This window comes from Petaurus breviceps, unplaced genomic scaffold (assembly GCF_028583685.1).
Source record: "Petaurus breviceps papuanus isolate PSGF00001 unplaced genomic scaffold, PetGlider_PUasm1.0 225, whole genome shotgun sequence".
Taxonomy (NCBI): Eukaryota; Metazoa; Chordata; class Mammalia; order Diprotodontia; family Petauridae; genus Petaurus; species Petaurus breviceps.
In genome coordinates, this window is record NW_027185889.1 from 22,726,570 (window position 1) to 22,741,301 (window position 14,732).

At 41.8% G+C, this 14,732-nt stretch overlaps 1 protein-coding gene and 1 long non-coding RNA gene across 9 annotated transcripts in view; one reads left to right on the forward strand and one right to left on the reverse strand.

Moving 5' to 3' along the window:
* Nucleotides 1–14,732, forward strand: part of MYBPC1 (myosin binding protein C1) — a 179,129-nt gene that overhangs the window by 152,446 nt on the left and 11,951 nt on the right. For 6 of the 8 annotated variants that reach the window (XM_069095234.1, XM_069095233.1, XM_069095240.1 and 3 more), the window contains 5 exons: nucleotides 2,950–3,003; nucleotides 4,557–4,724; nucleotides 5,790–5,878; nucleotides 6,740–6,935; nucleotides 8,808–8,947. In XM_069095234.1, the coding sequence (XP_068951335.1) occupies nucleotides 2,950–3,003; nucleotides 4,557–4,724; nucleotides 5,790–5,878; nucleotides 6,740–6,935; nucleotides 8,808–8,947 (647 nt within the window). The remainder of the gene's footprint in view (nucleotides 1–2,949; nucleotides 3,004–4,556; nucleotides 4,725–5,789; nucleotides 5,879–6,739; nucleotides 6,936–8,807; nucleotides 8,948–14,732) is intronic. The other 2 variants (XM_069095237.1, XM_069095238.1) reach the window with 1 other exon arrangement.
* Nucleotides 1–14,732, reverse strand: part of LOC138166739 (uncharacterized) — a 60,118-nt gene that overhangs the window by 26,896 nt on the left and 18,490 nt on the right. The window contains exon 2 of the long non-coding RNA XR_011169709.1: nucleotides 11,101–11,283. This is a non-coding gene — a long non-coding RNA (uncharacterized lncRNA). The remainder of the gene's footprint in view (nucleotides 1–11,100; nucleotides 11,284–14,732) is intronic.

Sequence of the window (14,732 nt, forward strand, 5' to 3'; positions counted from 1 at the left end):
TTTCCACAAAAAAGAGGAGAAATGAGATTCCCTTTCACCATGTTTAAAATTCACCTTCTTTGAAAAATTCCTGGACCCAAGAATCTTAAAACCCATCAGGGGAGAAGGATTCTGGATTTGAAGATTCTGGGTGTAGGTTGGACATGGGCTTACAGAGAAGAAAATTCTTATTCTGAGAGACTACATGAAGAAATTCCCATGCCCTGGATTAGAGCATCTTCTCTGGTCAGGACGGAAGAGCAGGTGGGAACAACCTGAAGTCACAATAAACCTGGCTGCAGCTGTCATGTGCTTCTCACCCTGAGATCTACCCCAGTACTTCCAATAGAAGATGTCATCCTGAATGAATAGGAGAAACCATGGGAAAGTGTCCAGGAAGGGTGGGGGGGAGATCACAGCCTAGGATCTCCATCACACCACCCCAAGCCACCATCGCATTATAAATCTACGCAAGATGCTTAGGTGACTTAATTTCTTGAATGCCTCTCAGGGTTGGTGTACTGAAATTCCAATTCTTGCAACATTTCAAATAACCCTGAACTTCCTCCTCTCCCATTTATAATAATGTCAACAATTAATCTTACAGAATTGTTCAGTCTTATGTTTGATGTGGCCATTGACCACAGATGTTTGTGTTGTATGAAATAGAGCAAATTCTTTACTCTTTTCTTTCCGATAGGTTTAAAATGTAAGAAGATGCCACAAAATGATAGCTGACTGTCATTTTGGTGTTACCCACCTTTAGATAAAATACAATGAATGTATTTTACATAATTTTGTGTGTGATCTGTGTAGATACATATGCATATATATGCCCATATATACATATGTATCTGTGCACAGTCAATATTATGTATCTATTTTGCCCCCCATAACATGACTTTGGAATCAGCTGTCTCTGAAAGTTTAACGTCTATATCTTTCTATTTTCTTCTTGTGGTCTTTTCTTTCTCTCTTTGGCTGCCCTGTTCTTCAGTCTCTCAATGGCTGTGTTCCCCAAAACTAATTTTTCTATAATGTTTTAATGCTTTTGGGAAATGTCAGATTTCGTTCTGTAAGAGAAACCTTTCTTTATAAGATGGTGTGTTATTTCTGACTGCCTTTCTCTTGTTTATGCCTGCTGTATTTTATTCTTTCTTCTACGTGTTTTCCTTCTCCTCTTGCATTGTCTATGGTCTTCCCTTCTGTATTATATGGTGTTCATTCCCTTTCCTCACCACCCACCCACTCCCAGCACTTCTTTCATCTTCTTTAAAGTAATTTACTTTTAAAGGGGGTTGGAGAGTTTAATAGGTTTATCCCCTCCTTCATGCTTCATTTTTATTCTGCTTCTCTTGTTCCCTCCTCCCTTCATTTATCATTCACTTTATCCTTTCTCCTTTGTTTTCTTTTCAATCTCCTATTTTCACTTTCTCTTCACCTATATTTCTTCTCTTTTTGGCCACCAAGGATATAAGAGACCCATCACAACAGGCATTGACACAAACTCTTTCTTTTAGGACTTTACTTACTTCTCTGTCTCAGCTATAAGAAAATCCATGTTCCTGGGTCCTTCTCCCCTTCAAAGCCATGGTCCCTTCTCCTTATAACTCTCACATCTTCGGGTCTAGAGGCCATCAGTTAAGCCATCCTCCTTCCCTTCTCCTGTCGGGAACATGGGAACTGAGAATTCAGTTGCTTCCTTGGGAGTTTCAACCAGCTCAACAAGAGGACAACTGATCATGGGCAGCCAACAACTGCTCGCCATATAGTCTCAGATGCTTTCCAGCTGCCTTTGAAACTCAAACACTGATCCCATGGAACTAAAGGCCCTGTTGTCATTATTAAATGGTGGACTGGAAATGAAGGCCTACAGCTTCACCCTGTGACCCTGGGATCTGAGAGAATCTTGGGAGAACCCACAGAAAGAGGACTGTCGTCCCTGGGGAGCTTGCTTTTTCTATGATCTCCTATTGGCCCTATGGCAGCCCCAAAAAGAGAAGGGGAGGAGGGTGTGAATTGAGACAGGGAGTTCCAGGCTAGACACAGGGATAGGCCTCCCATGTGCTCAGCCTCTGTGCCAAAACCACGGAGGTGTCTCCTTCCCTGGGTTCTATATTTTCAAAGGGATGGAGGAAGAGCGATAATTCACCTCTCTCACATTCTCTACAAACCTTAAAGCACTATATGAATGTTTGATCCAACTATTACTGAGCAGCATTGTGTCATAGTGGATAGAGATTCAGCCTTGAAGCCAGGAAGGAGACCTGGGTTTAAGTCTAGTCTCTGACATACACTGATTGTGTGACCCTGTATAAGTCACAGCTTCTCAGTGCTCTAGGCAGATCCCAAAGATTTGAGTGGTTGCAGAGAAAGCCCCAACCTACACTGATAGAGGGAGTTTCTTTACCTGGGAGGTCCCTATATGACTGAAATCCCAATTCCAGTCTCTTTTCCCTGTCACTATTAATGACCGTTATTATTATTATCATGATTATTACAGAGTAAAAAAGGTCTAGACAAAGAATAGAAATGAACATGGCACTGCAAATAATGTCTGCGTAGGCTGGATAGTTTCATTTCCCCTCAGACCTGGATCCCTATTCCCCTTCAGTCTGTTGGTATTTTTCTTATCTCTTGCTCTCTGCACTTGGAGGTACCTCAGCCTCCCACCCTCTCCCCTTCACTTTCCTTTCTCTCTTGACCTTCTTCACTGTGACTGGAGCCTCAGGCTCAGCATGATGGTGAATAGGCCACTGCACAGGAAACTTGACTTCACAAGAACTCTGCCTAGAAACTTGTTGGTGTGTCTCAAACTTGTTGGTGTCTCTCCTGATCACTTTCCTGAAGATGGATATCTTTGCACACTTTGCATTACTTACTAACAGAGAATGCTAACTACTGATACAATACTCCTCTTTGTGTGAAAGTGGGTGTTTTGGATTAATTTTAATGATGACCTCTTACAAGGTACATCGGCAAAAGAGTCTGATGAAATGGGGGAGGCTGCGTATGATCTTTCAGGTACAGTATTCCATGAAAGTATAAAGCTTCTTTTTACTCTATGGTATAGATGTCTGGGAATATCCCATGGCTAATAGTGAAATTAACTGACCCTCTCCTTGCCTTCTCCACATAAAGAAGCCCCTAGAAATCAGAGGAAAAGTTTAGGGACCTAAGTCTTCCCACCTTATCCTTATGCAGTCAATGGGAACATAACTGCAAAGAACAGCATAGAAACTGGAATGCTTGAAGTCATCTTCACCTAGCCCCGATCCTGCAGCTAAGGATGGACCACCACCTCACTTGGTGCTGGAGGGTGGGTTAGGAGTGGAAAAGGGGAACCTCAAAATGTTTGAGCTTTTTAGGAAGAGAGGAAAGAAAGAGCATTGGGGATTTGAATTCAAATTCTGGCTCTTTAACTTAACTACCTGTGTGACCTTAGGCAAATTGCTTAACCTCTAGCCTTCAGGTATCTCACCTGGACTTGGTCATCTCTAAGGTTCTATCTGACTTTAAAGCTGTAACACTCTGAATTATAGCAAATACAAATCAGCCAATATATACTAAATAATATATAATAAACAATATATATAATATATAATAAACAATATATAATAAATACAAATCTGGCCAATGGACCAAATTTTCTCCTCACCAATAGTCATGTATCAATCTTCAATCTGGTTCCCCACCCTAATATTTGAGTCAGTGATAAACTTGCAGAGATGAAATGTAGGTAACTCTTTATAACTATAAATTATGCTGATGTCTTCATCATCCATGTGGGGACTTTTTATTGCTTTCTGAATTTTTATGAATACAAATAGCTAAGTGGAATGATTCTATCAGTTATTATTGAACCACACAGAGAAAACAATTGGAAAAATACTATAGGTGCATAATACCCCCTTCTAGTGTATCCTCTTATGGTAAACATGACCCTAAGGTCCTCAAATGCAGCTGGAAAACACTGAGTACAGACCTGGTTCTAGACTCTATTTGTCTCTGTCTCCCAAGAACCAGCCTAAATAAGGTGCCACATTGGCCACAGGGGCTCATTCTTTTTTAGATACATTAATTCTCAGTGACTATCTGCCAAGTCCCAGACAGGCCATTGGTGAAGGGTGTACTTACATCAATGAAATAGCAGATTCAGTTCAATTCATCAGGCATTTATGAAGCATCTGCTATGTACAAGGTACTATGCATGTGCTGGGAATACAAAGACAAAAAACCAAAACAGTCCTTGAAGAAGCATAGCAGCTACTGTAAGCTGCACATTAGTGTTGACTAGCCAGAAAATTAGCAGGTATTCAGAAATCAGAAAGAGTCCCTTCCAATAACTATTTATTTGAGACCTCAAAACTAAACCATTTTAATGCCATTTTCCATTTAAATTTTTAAAATGTCCATCCATTTTCTCTGAGTCTGGACCCAAAGTCTCATGCTCTAGTTTCACTGTTGATAATAAAATACAGTTTGGAGTTTCTACTATCTAAGATGTCAGGTTAAATACTGCATGAGAATAACTGAAGAATTCTTCCTTCTTTTCCCTTTCTTTTTTTACTTATTAGCGGAAGACTGGATAGTGGCCAACCCAGAACTGACTGACAAAACTAAATTCACCATCACTGGCCTTCCAACGGATGCAAAAATCTTTGTGAGAGTAAAAGCTGTGAATGCTGCTGGTGCCAGTGAACCTAAATATTATGGACAACCAATCCTAGTCAGAGAGGTTATTGGTAAGTTATAACAATTTTTTTATTTCTCACCTGTCCTCTCTTCTGTTACTTCTCCCTCTCCTATATCCTTTTACCACATTGAATCTTCTCATGACTTCTTTCCTTAAATGACATATTTACCAATGACTCCCAGGAGTTAGAAATCAAAGAACTACTGCTCTCTGTTCAAGCAGAAAGAGCATCAGTCCTGATTGAAAAAGATCTAAGGTTTTCAGTGGACTACAAGTTCCCTATGAGCCAACAAATAACATAGTAGCCAGGGAAAAAAGCTAATGCTTGGATGATGCTGGCACATAGAGTGTTAAAACATTTAATGGAACTTTCACAGGTAGCACTGAAATCAAAATCGTTTACCTTTTCAGTGGGTGGGAGTAGGGCAGGAAGGAGGGAGAGAATTTAGACCTCATTTTTTTTAAAATATTAAAAGTAAATAAATAATAATTTTTAAAATACCTTGCAGAGTGCCTTGAACATGTACTAAGTAATTTCTCTCCAGATCAATAAATGGACAGAAATCACATGAGGTCAGAGACAGTGAGCGAGTTGTGTTCCACACCATTGAAAAGACTTCTCACATCCATGTAAATCATGTGTCTAATGAGGCAGATGACAGCTAAATTGCTCTACTGCATCCTCCTTGTTCACTTTGTCCAGTTTGGGGCATTCTCTCTTAGGAAGGACATTGGAAACTGGAGGACTAGAGAAAAAGAGTAGGGTGGCAGTGGTGCTAGACACAATGCTATGCAAGGACCAGTTGAAGAAACTAAGGATGTTAAGCCTCTGGAAAAAAAATATTCAGAGGAGATGAAATAGCTGCTTTCAAGTATATGAAGCACTGTCATGTTGAAAACCTTTGTTCTGCTTGGTCTCAGGAGTATTTCTATCTAGAGAAAATGCTTTGGCTAATCATGGCATAAATGAGCCGCTAACTGCATAGACCTGGTCACTGGAAAATATCTCCATTTTGGCACCATGGAGCCTGCTGTTTCTTTCTATTACATATGCTCATTGCCCACATAGTCTGGGGAAAACCTGACAGTTCAAAATTGTTATTTCCTCCATTAGAACCTCCCAAGATTCGTATCCCTCGACATCTGAAGCAAACCTATATTCGAAGAGTTGGAGAAGCTGTAAATCTTGTCATTCCTTTCCAGGTAACAATGCCATGGAAGCCTTTTCTCTGTTCCGAGGGCATCTGATCCAAGATGTTAGGAAATGGGGAGGGGGTGACTATGGGGTTTAGGCTAGCCATAGGAAGCACTTTCTGAAAGGGAAGATCATCAAACACTGAAACTGGTTTGGACAAAGCCCACAGAACCAAGTAAAATCGCTTTTCTGTCTGAAATGGATTAGGTCTGTTCTTACTTTAAAGTTGGAGATAAGGGGAGGGGGAAGGAAGGTGGGCCTGGGAAAATAAGTAACCCTTTAAAGGTCCTTTCTAGTTCTATGATTTTGGAAACCTGGCTGTCCTTTTAAACAAAGCTCAGCACTGAGAAAATAATGCTCTATGCTATGGAAGGGGCTTCCTGGTTTTAGGTTCAATCTAATTCATTAAAAGTATAATCAGGAATTTTAGATGGTTGTAGGAGTCATGTAAATATATGCCTATATATGTCTTCAGAAAACATTTTCAGAAATCACTTTGACCCACCAAATTCTACATGGCTCATGAAATTGAAATCAGTTTCTACTTAATGCCAGCCCCCAACCTTGCCAGTAACTGAGCCTTCGTGAAACAGTGAGACTCACTGGGGCTTGTCCTTATATAGTTAACCACCAGCCTAAGCCCTTCCAAATTGACTTGAATATATGGATCATTTTTATTATTGCTACCCCCAAATACAGGTAGAGGCATCGTGATGCAGAAGAGAAATCCTTGATTCAGGAGTACCTCAATTCGAACCATGCCATTGGATCCCCTCCAGCTCTGTGATTGCTTTGTGTACTCTCAAAGAGCACAGCCACGTTAAATACCTTCCTTGTTTCACTTTGGGTTTTTTTTCTCTTCTTTTTAGGGAAAACCAAGGCCAGAGCTAACTTGGAAGAAGGATGGTGTTGATATAGATAAGAACCAAATAAACATACGCAACTCTGAAACGGATACAATCATATTTATCAGAAAAGCGGAGAGGAGTCACTCAGGGAAATACGATCTGGAAGTTAAAGTGGACAAATATGTGGAGAGTGCCTCCATAGATATCCAGATAGTTGGTAGGTTTGAAAAAAGAAAACCAGTATAGTTTTGTCAAAGCAATGTAGAGCTCTAATTTTACCAATGATTATGGCAAATGTAGAAATGAAGTTTTTAAAAAATTCATACAGGGGTGGCTAGGTGGCATAGTGAATAGAGCATGGGTCCTGGAGTCAGGAGGACCTGAGTTCAAATACGACCTCAGACATTTAACACAAAACTAGCTATGTGACCTTGGACAAGTCACTTAACCCCAATTGCCCTACCTTACCCCCTCCCCCCAAAAAAAATTCATACAGCTATGCCCCACTTTCAGAAAATCAGTTGCACAAAATCCCAAAATTTAATAAACAAACCAGTTCCTCTTTCCCTTTCCACCCACCACCCAATTTTTCACATTATAATTTTTTTTCATTTTGTCAAAACATTCTCCATGAGTAGCCTTTCAATTGCCTTCTGAAAGCATGTTATGTCCAGGTGCACAAGGGTATGCTAGGTGACCCAGCAGATAGAATGCTGGGTCTAGAGTCAGGAAGACTCATCTCCCTGCATTCAAATCCAGCCTCAGACACTCACTAGCTGTGTGACCCTAGTCAAGTCACTTAACCCTGTTTCCTCATCTGTAAAATGAGCTGAAGAAAAAAATGGCAAACCACTAGCTGTGTAACCCTGCGCAAATTACTCCAATATCTTTACCAAGAAAACCTCAAATGGAGACACAGAGTCAGACATACCTGAAAAACAACTGAACAACACAAGACTTACCCAATTGCTAAATAATTTTCAGTTGTTGTAAGTAGCTATTCTAAAGGGAAATTACTATCTCTAAGCAGTTTTATGCATTCTCTCTAGATTTTCATTACTGGAGTAGATTTGCATCAGTATATACAGGAATAGTTTACTGACATTTCTTTTTTTTTTGTTTTTTGCCTTTTTTGGAGGGCAGTTGGGGTTAAGTAACTTGCCCAAGGTTACATGGCTAGTTTTGTGTGTGGGTGGGTGGGGGAGTGTTAAGTGTCTGAGGCAGGATCTGCACTGGTCCTCCGGACTCCGGGGCGTGTGCTTTACTCATTGTACCACCTAGCTGCCCCCATTTACTGACATTTCGAATCCAGTCTCAGAGACATTGTAACCTCAACAACTCAACTGCCCTGCCTTCCTTGCTCTTCTAATACTCTTCTAGAATACTAATCTCCAACACTAACCAAAATTTGGGAAATTGCTAACAGAAAATTCTTCATAATCAATAAATCATAGTCATTTCTAAGCATAGGGGAATGGAAGAGATGATTTCCCAAAGTCCCTCCTAGTTCTATTATTCTATCATTCTGATAAGGTCAAAGAGTCTATTTCAGAAAGCAGAAGTAAGAATTCTTGTTTGAACTTCTACTCCATCTTTTGACCACCCTACCTCCTGTACCCAAAGTAGCAATTTCTTATTGCAAAAGTCAGCACTTTAGGGAAAGTTTATATAAGCCCATCATTTTAACTACACTTTTCTGGCTGAAAAAAAATTTTAAATGAAGAAGAACATTGAGGGGTGGTTCGGTGACACATTGAGTAGAGCACTGTCCCTGGAATCAGGAGGACCTGAGTTCAAATCCAGCCTCAGACACTTAACACTTACTAGCTGTGTGACCTTTGGCAAGTCACTTAACCTCAAATGCCCCTATGAAAGGCAAAAAAAAAAGAACACTGAAGTTGTAACATATTTTGAGATATGTTGTAACTTTGTTGTAAAAGAAAGTACATTTTCTCTAAAGAACAAATTGTGAGCATCCAGATTTTGTACCACTCCAAGTGGGAAGAAATGTTCAGAAATGTTCCTCTGACATGTATCTAGACTGGTGGAGAACGGTTCCACTGTGACATTGTGCTCTTCATTTTCTCAGACCGTCCTGGCCCACCCCAAGTTGTGAAGATTGAAGATGTCTGGGGAGAAAACGCTGCCTTGGTGTGGACGCCCCCAAAAGATGACGGCAATGCCGCCATCACAGGGTACACAATCCAAAAAGCTGACAAGAAGAGTATGGTAAGCTTTCATTCCCTCTGAGGCAGAAGGAGAAAATGTTTATTTCAGATTTGTGATATCTTATTTCACTGGTGAAATGTGTACACGCATATGTATGTGCATATAGATAAATGAATCAAGCTACAAGCATTTATTAAACACCTACTGCATGACAAGAATTGACATGACACCATCCTTAGGTGCTGAGAACACAAAAGCAGATGAGAAAGCAGTTCTCAAGGAACTTAAACTTTAACTGGGGAGACGGCCAGTATATATAGAAGTCCATACAGAGTAAACATCAGGAGAATAAGTACAAAAACCACAAAGGAGTTAGAGAGGGAGGGCGCTGGGAGTGGGAGGATCAGGAGGGTCCTTGAGGGGGCACAGAAGATGAGGGAGGGCCCTCTAGGTGTGGGGCCAGTTCAGAGGCAGGGAGGTAAGATATGGAATGCTTTGTGTGGGTGTCAGAGGGAAGGCCAGTTTGGCTTATCAAAGAGTAGAGGAGGCAGACTAATGTCCAAGAGGCTGGAAAGAGAGGTTTGAGGCTGGACTTTAAAAGCTGGACAGAGAAGGTGATAGGGAAACACCCAAGTGTACTGAGCAGGGGAGCGACCTGTCAGGTAGTGTTTGAGCGAAACCACTTGGGCATCTCTTTGGAGAATAGGCTGGAGTGGGGAGGTCATTGCACTCATCTAGGTGAAAGGTAAGAGCCAAGGAGAGAGAAAAAGCTGAGGGCAACAGATGTGGTGAAGGTAGAAACTGCAAGATTTGGCAATTTGATATTTGGGGTGAGAGAGAAAAAAGAATCGAGGACAGGCAGCGCTAAGCTTAAGAATCTGGGAGAATCAGAAGATGGCAAGGTCTTCAGCAGGAACGTTTGGAAGAGAGGGCTTGGGGGAAGGAAGAAGTTCTGCTTTAGACGTGAGATGTCTCTGAGACGAGCCATTCAAAATGTTCAATAAGAAGTTAGTGGTGTGCGTCTGAAATTCGGTGTGTAGATCTGTGAACCATCATAACAGAGACAAGAATAAAACTCAGGAAGCAGGTGAAGCCACCAGGAGAATGAACGTGGAGGGAGAAGAAAAGGCAAGCCCAGCTGGCTTTGGGGAGCACTCACTGGTAGGGGTACGATACAGTTAATGAGCCAGCAAAGGAGACTGAGAAGGAGCAGTCCCAGAGGTGGAGTGAAAACCCAGAGGACAGAGAGTATTTGGGAGGAAAAGATGGTCAACAGTTACAAATACAACAAACAGATCAGAAAGGGTGATGATAAGAAAGGATCGTCAGACCTGGCAATCAAGGGATCTTTGGTATCTTTGGAAAGAGTGGTTTCCTTTGGGTGATGAGGTCAGAAGCCAGATTACAAAGCAAGAAGGGAGAGGAAGGAAAGTTACAAGCATAGGCAGCTTTTTCTAGCAGTTTGGCTGGGGAAGGGAAGAGAGGCTTAGGATGATAGTTTGAAAGAATGATGGAGTCTAGTGAAGATTTTTTAAGGCTAAGCTTTAGGAATGTTTGAAGGCAGCAGTGGGTGGAAGTTGATGATTAGACAGAAGAAATAATTAAAAGTGCAATTGACTGGAGGGGATGGAATCTGGGGTATGTTAGTAAAGATGTTGGCCTTGACAAAGGCCATTATTATCCCTAGTTATCAGGGAGATTATGTGAGATAATTCCAATGGGTTTTGAGATGAAGAGGAGAGGGTTCAGAGCAGATGGCCTCAGTTTTCTCAGTAAAGAGGTAAAGTCCTCTGCTGAGAGAGTGAGAGGAGGACAAAGGTGTGGGAGGCTTAAGAAGGAGAGAGAAGGTTTGGAATAGCTTCTGTAGGCAGTGGGATGAGGAATGAGGGAGGAATGACAGGATTGCCTTGCTGCAGTGAGGGCCCAGTTGAAGTTGGCTAATTAGCATTCCAATTTGTGGCATAACCACTGTTGTAATTTGCCCCAATTCTCTTCCACAACACTGTCAGTGAGAGCAGAGGATGGGAAATACCGTGTTTCCCCGATAATAAGACCTATCCCGAAAATAAACCCTCCCCTTACTGTGTAAGATTCTTCTAAAATAAGCCCTCCCCCGAAAATAAGCCCTATTGAGATTGCTACTGTAGTGAAGGTGATCCCCTGCGCTACACGCTACATTAACACCGCCCCCCTCACCCCCCCGTGAAACTTACCCCGCGCTCCGAGCTGCATCCAATCAGAGCTGCAGCAGTGAGTGCGTCATCCTGTTCTTCCCCAGTGATTTGCTTGCTGTCGCCATTGAGAGCAGTGCCGCGGAGGAGAGCTGTTTATTAAAATTGCTGTCAATGTTCATTAAAATAAGCCCTCCCCTGAAAATAAGCCCTCTGGTGGTTTTTCTGTCAAAAAAAAAATAAGACAGTGTCTTATTATCGGGGAAACACGGTACACAGGGGAATAGGAAGTATCACGCCCTTTCAGATGCATAGCCAAATCTTAAGAGTATCTTAATGACCTATAGTTTGTTTGTTTTTTAATCCAGTAACACCCCCAAAATTTTACACTGGATCACTTATATTGAACAGGCTATTTTTGAGGAAGTGTTTTGAATTACTGAGTGTTTGTTGGAGATTCTTCTATGAAGAATCAGAAACAGAAATTCCCTCTTTGTCAGAGTCCTTTGATTTGTGATTGCAAAGATGTCTCCTGGTCTGCCACACTGACCCCATTCTAAGAGGGAGGGAAAGTCTGGCTGGTAAGATGCTGTCCAGGATGAAGTGGTCACTGACCTTAAGTCACAAAGTAATCACTAAAAATCTGCTTTGCTTTTGTCAACATGACCCAATGCCTGGGAAACCCAAATATACAAATCACAACTCTCAGCAATCCAGCTATGACTTAGAAGTTAACTCCAAGGAAATCACTTGAGGTACTCATAGTAATTAAGTGATTTGCCTGGAGTCACACAGCTATGAAAGTGTCTGAGGTGGGACTTGAACCCAAGTCTGCCTGACTCCAGATGCAGCACTCTATCCACCCCCTCCCCCCCACCTTCCCAGGATGCCTGTCAGGGGGAGGGGCAAGGAACGGTGCCATACAAGGCATCTTCATAAAATAAAGACAAGCTAACCAAGGATCAAATTTAAAATAGGTTTGTCCTTTTCTATCATCTGTAACCTTTTAGTGTGGTTTGGTTTTCTTTCTTTTTTTAAAACATTATCAATGTACATGCAGCCCTGGGCCCGATGATCTTCCTTTGCACCCCCTCGCAGCATCATGCCCTATTTCTGTGTGTGTCTTTCATTGTCCCCATCTGGATGCACCATCATGATTGATTCCATAGATACCACATAAATATGGTACAATATTAACCTGCCATAATGCATTCAGTCATTTTCTAGTCATTAAAATTCATATTCTTTACAGTTTTTTCCTATGATACATGAGCAGCTACAAAAACTTTTGTACAAAGATACCCTTTACTTCCCTTTCCTGATACCTTTAGGATGATCTCAACAATGAGACCACTGAGTCAAAGTCAGTTTTGTGACATGTTGTCAGACTGATCTCAATTCATTTCAAAAACTGTTTCGTGCTAGATGCTGGTACAGAAAAACAAAACAGTTCCCACCCTCAAGAAGCTTTTAGTCTACTGTTGGAATACAAAAATATACCAAAAAATGGAAAAAATAAATGCAAAGTCATTTGGGACCAGGGCCCAAATGCTGGTACAGAGCTTTACACAGATAAATTCTGAAGGCTCAACTGTGGACCTTTTGACGAGTCATGGGACTTATTCACTGGTATTAGAACTGGACCTTGTCTAGTTCACCCCCTTCCTTGGACAGACTAGCAAGGAGAAAACCTAAACCTTTGTCACTGCTCTTTCTTCAGTATTTGCATTTCTTGTATTACTACCTCAGACTTGGAAGAGAAGGGAGATGCCATCTGATCCAAGCCACTACCTACTGCCAGGCTCCTGTGTTTCAAAGTCAGATAAGTTTCTAGAAGCTTTCCTGGACTCTTCAATATGAAAAGGATATTTTGGAGTTTTCACAAAAGTAGGGGGGAGTTAAGACACCCCTGGATCCCCTCAAAGCCCCTGAAAATGAACTCCCAGTTAAGAAGTAGTGAATTTGTCATTCCTGTGAACCCCTGTTCTGATAAGTCTCCAGCATATTCTGTGACCAGGCTCGCAATTGAGCAGCTTTATTCCAAATGTTATAAGAGGAGATTCTATCTCTTTGGGATGAAGCTAGCAAAGTCAGGGAGTCCCACCTCCTCCCTTCTCAGCATGTCTGTAGCTAACCTCCAAAGGAGCCTTGACCTTGGGCTGGAGGGAGACTTCAGAGGCCACTGAGTCCAACCCCCTCACTCTACAGGGGAGGACACTGAGGCCAAGGCAATAAGTGTCAGAGGCAGGATGAACCCAAGTCCCCTGATTCCCAGAGCCAGTGATCTTTCCAGTATACCATGCTAAAGTCCTATTCTGCCAGTTTATCAAGGGCTCTCAAAACCTGAAAAAAAGCTTCAGTGGATACCAGAGTAGGTGGAATGAATGCTAGATGTGAACTCCAGAAGGCCTGAGTTTGAATCATACCTTGGACGCTTGCCAGATTGCAGCCCTGGGCAAGTCACTTAACCTTTCTGGGCCTCAGTTTCTTCATCTGTAAAATGAGAGAACTGGGCTCTCTGGAATCTTTGGGATCTCTTCCAGCTCTAGAGCTGTCATTCCATTATTTTAAAGCCATTGGATGTTGATAAACCTAGCTAACTGTGGAAGGGCTCCTCAGCACACTGACCACAAGGTTAGGAAATACCCTCCACTGAGTGGTGAAGTGGTGGTAATGAGCATTGGTGGAAGGAACAAAACCACAGGCAGTGGCATAAAGCAAAGTGTGTGTGCATGCGTGCATGCATGTGTGTGCATGTGTGAGTGTGTGTATGCATGTGCCTGTACATGTGTGTGGTGTACATGTGTGCATGCATGTGTCTTATGTGCATACATGTGCCTTACATGTGTGCGTGCATGTGTGTGTGTGTGTGTGTGTGTGTGTGCATTTTCCCCAAACAGCCCCTGGCGCAGAGTATGGAGCCCCTGTGATTGGAAATCATTCGTGTTACTGATAGGAAGTCTTTTGGCACTAATACATCTCAGCATGGATTTATCTAATGAAGGCATAGAAGTAATAGGAGACAAGGAGAAAACTGGAAAGGGCAGAGTGAACGTGCTATGGATGGAGGGCTGAATTTGGAGGCAGATACTAGGTTTAAATCTTGGCTCTGACGCTTGCTACCTGGCTAACTTGGGTTAAGTCACTCCAACATTCTGTGCCTCAATTTCCTTATCTGTAAAATGAAATGTTTGGAATAGATGACCTCTAATGACCCCTTCTAGCCCTAAAACTAGAATCCTAGACCAAAGGAAAAGGCAGAACTCAAAAATTTCAGACATCTCTGAGTAGACTATTTTTATATTTCATCTTTTCATTTTTCTGGATAGATATTACATAATTTGATCAGATTTGGTATGTAGAGTATTATCTTTCATCAAAACATGGGCCCCCAGGGAGTTGGGCAGAGGGATGACTTGTAAGCTATGTGTCTGAGCATCTAAGACTTCCAAAGACCTAAGGGCTATGCCAGAAATCACAAGTTCAAAAATAGTGAAAGGGAATATCCAAAGTTGATCCTAAATGTTGATCCTCAGAACACTCAGAATACAGACCTGGCAAAAGCCTATGGTGTTTTCAACAGCTTTCCCTCCTCAGCAGTGGTGTGACCCTGCAAACCTTTACTGCTCCACATTGTATCGTCTAGGCCAGAGTTCTTCATCTGGGGTTTTGTG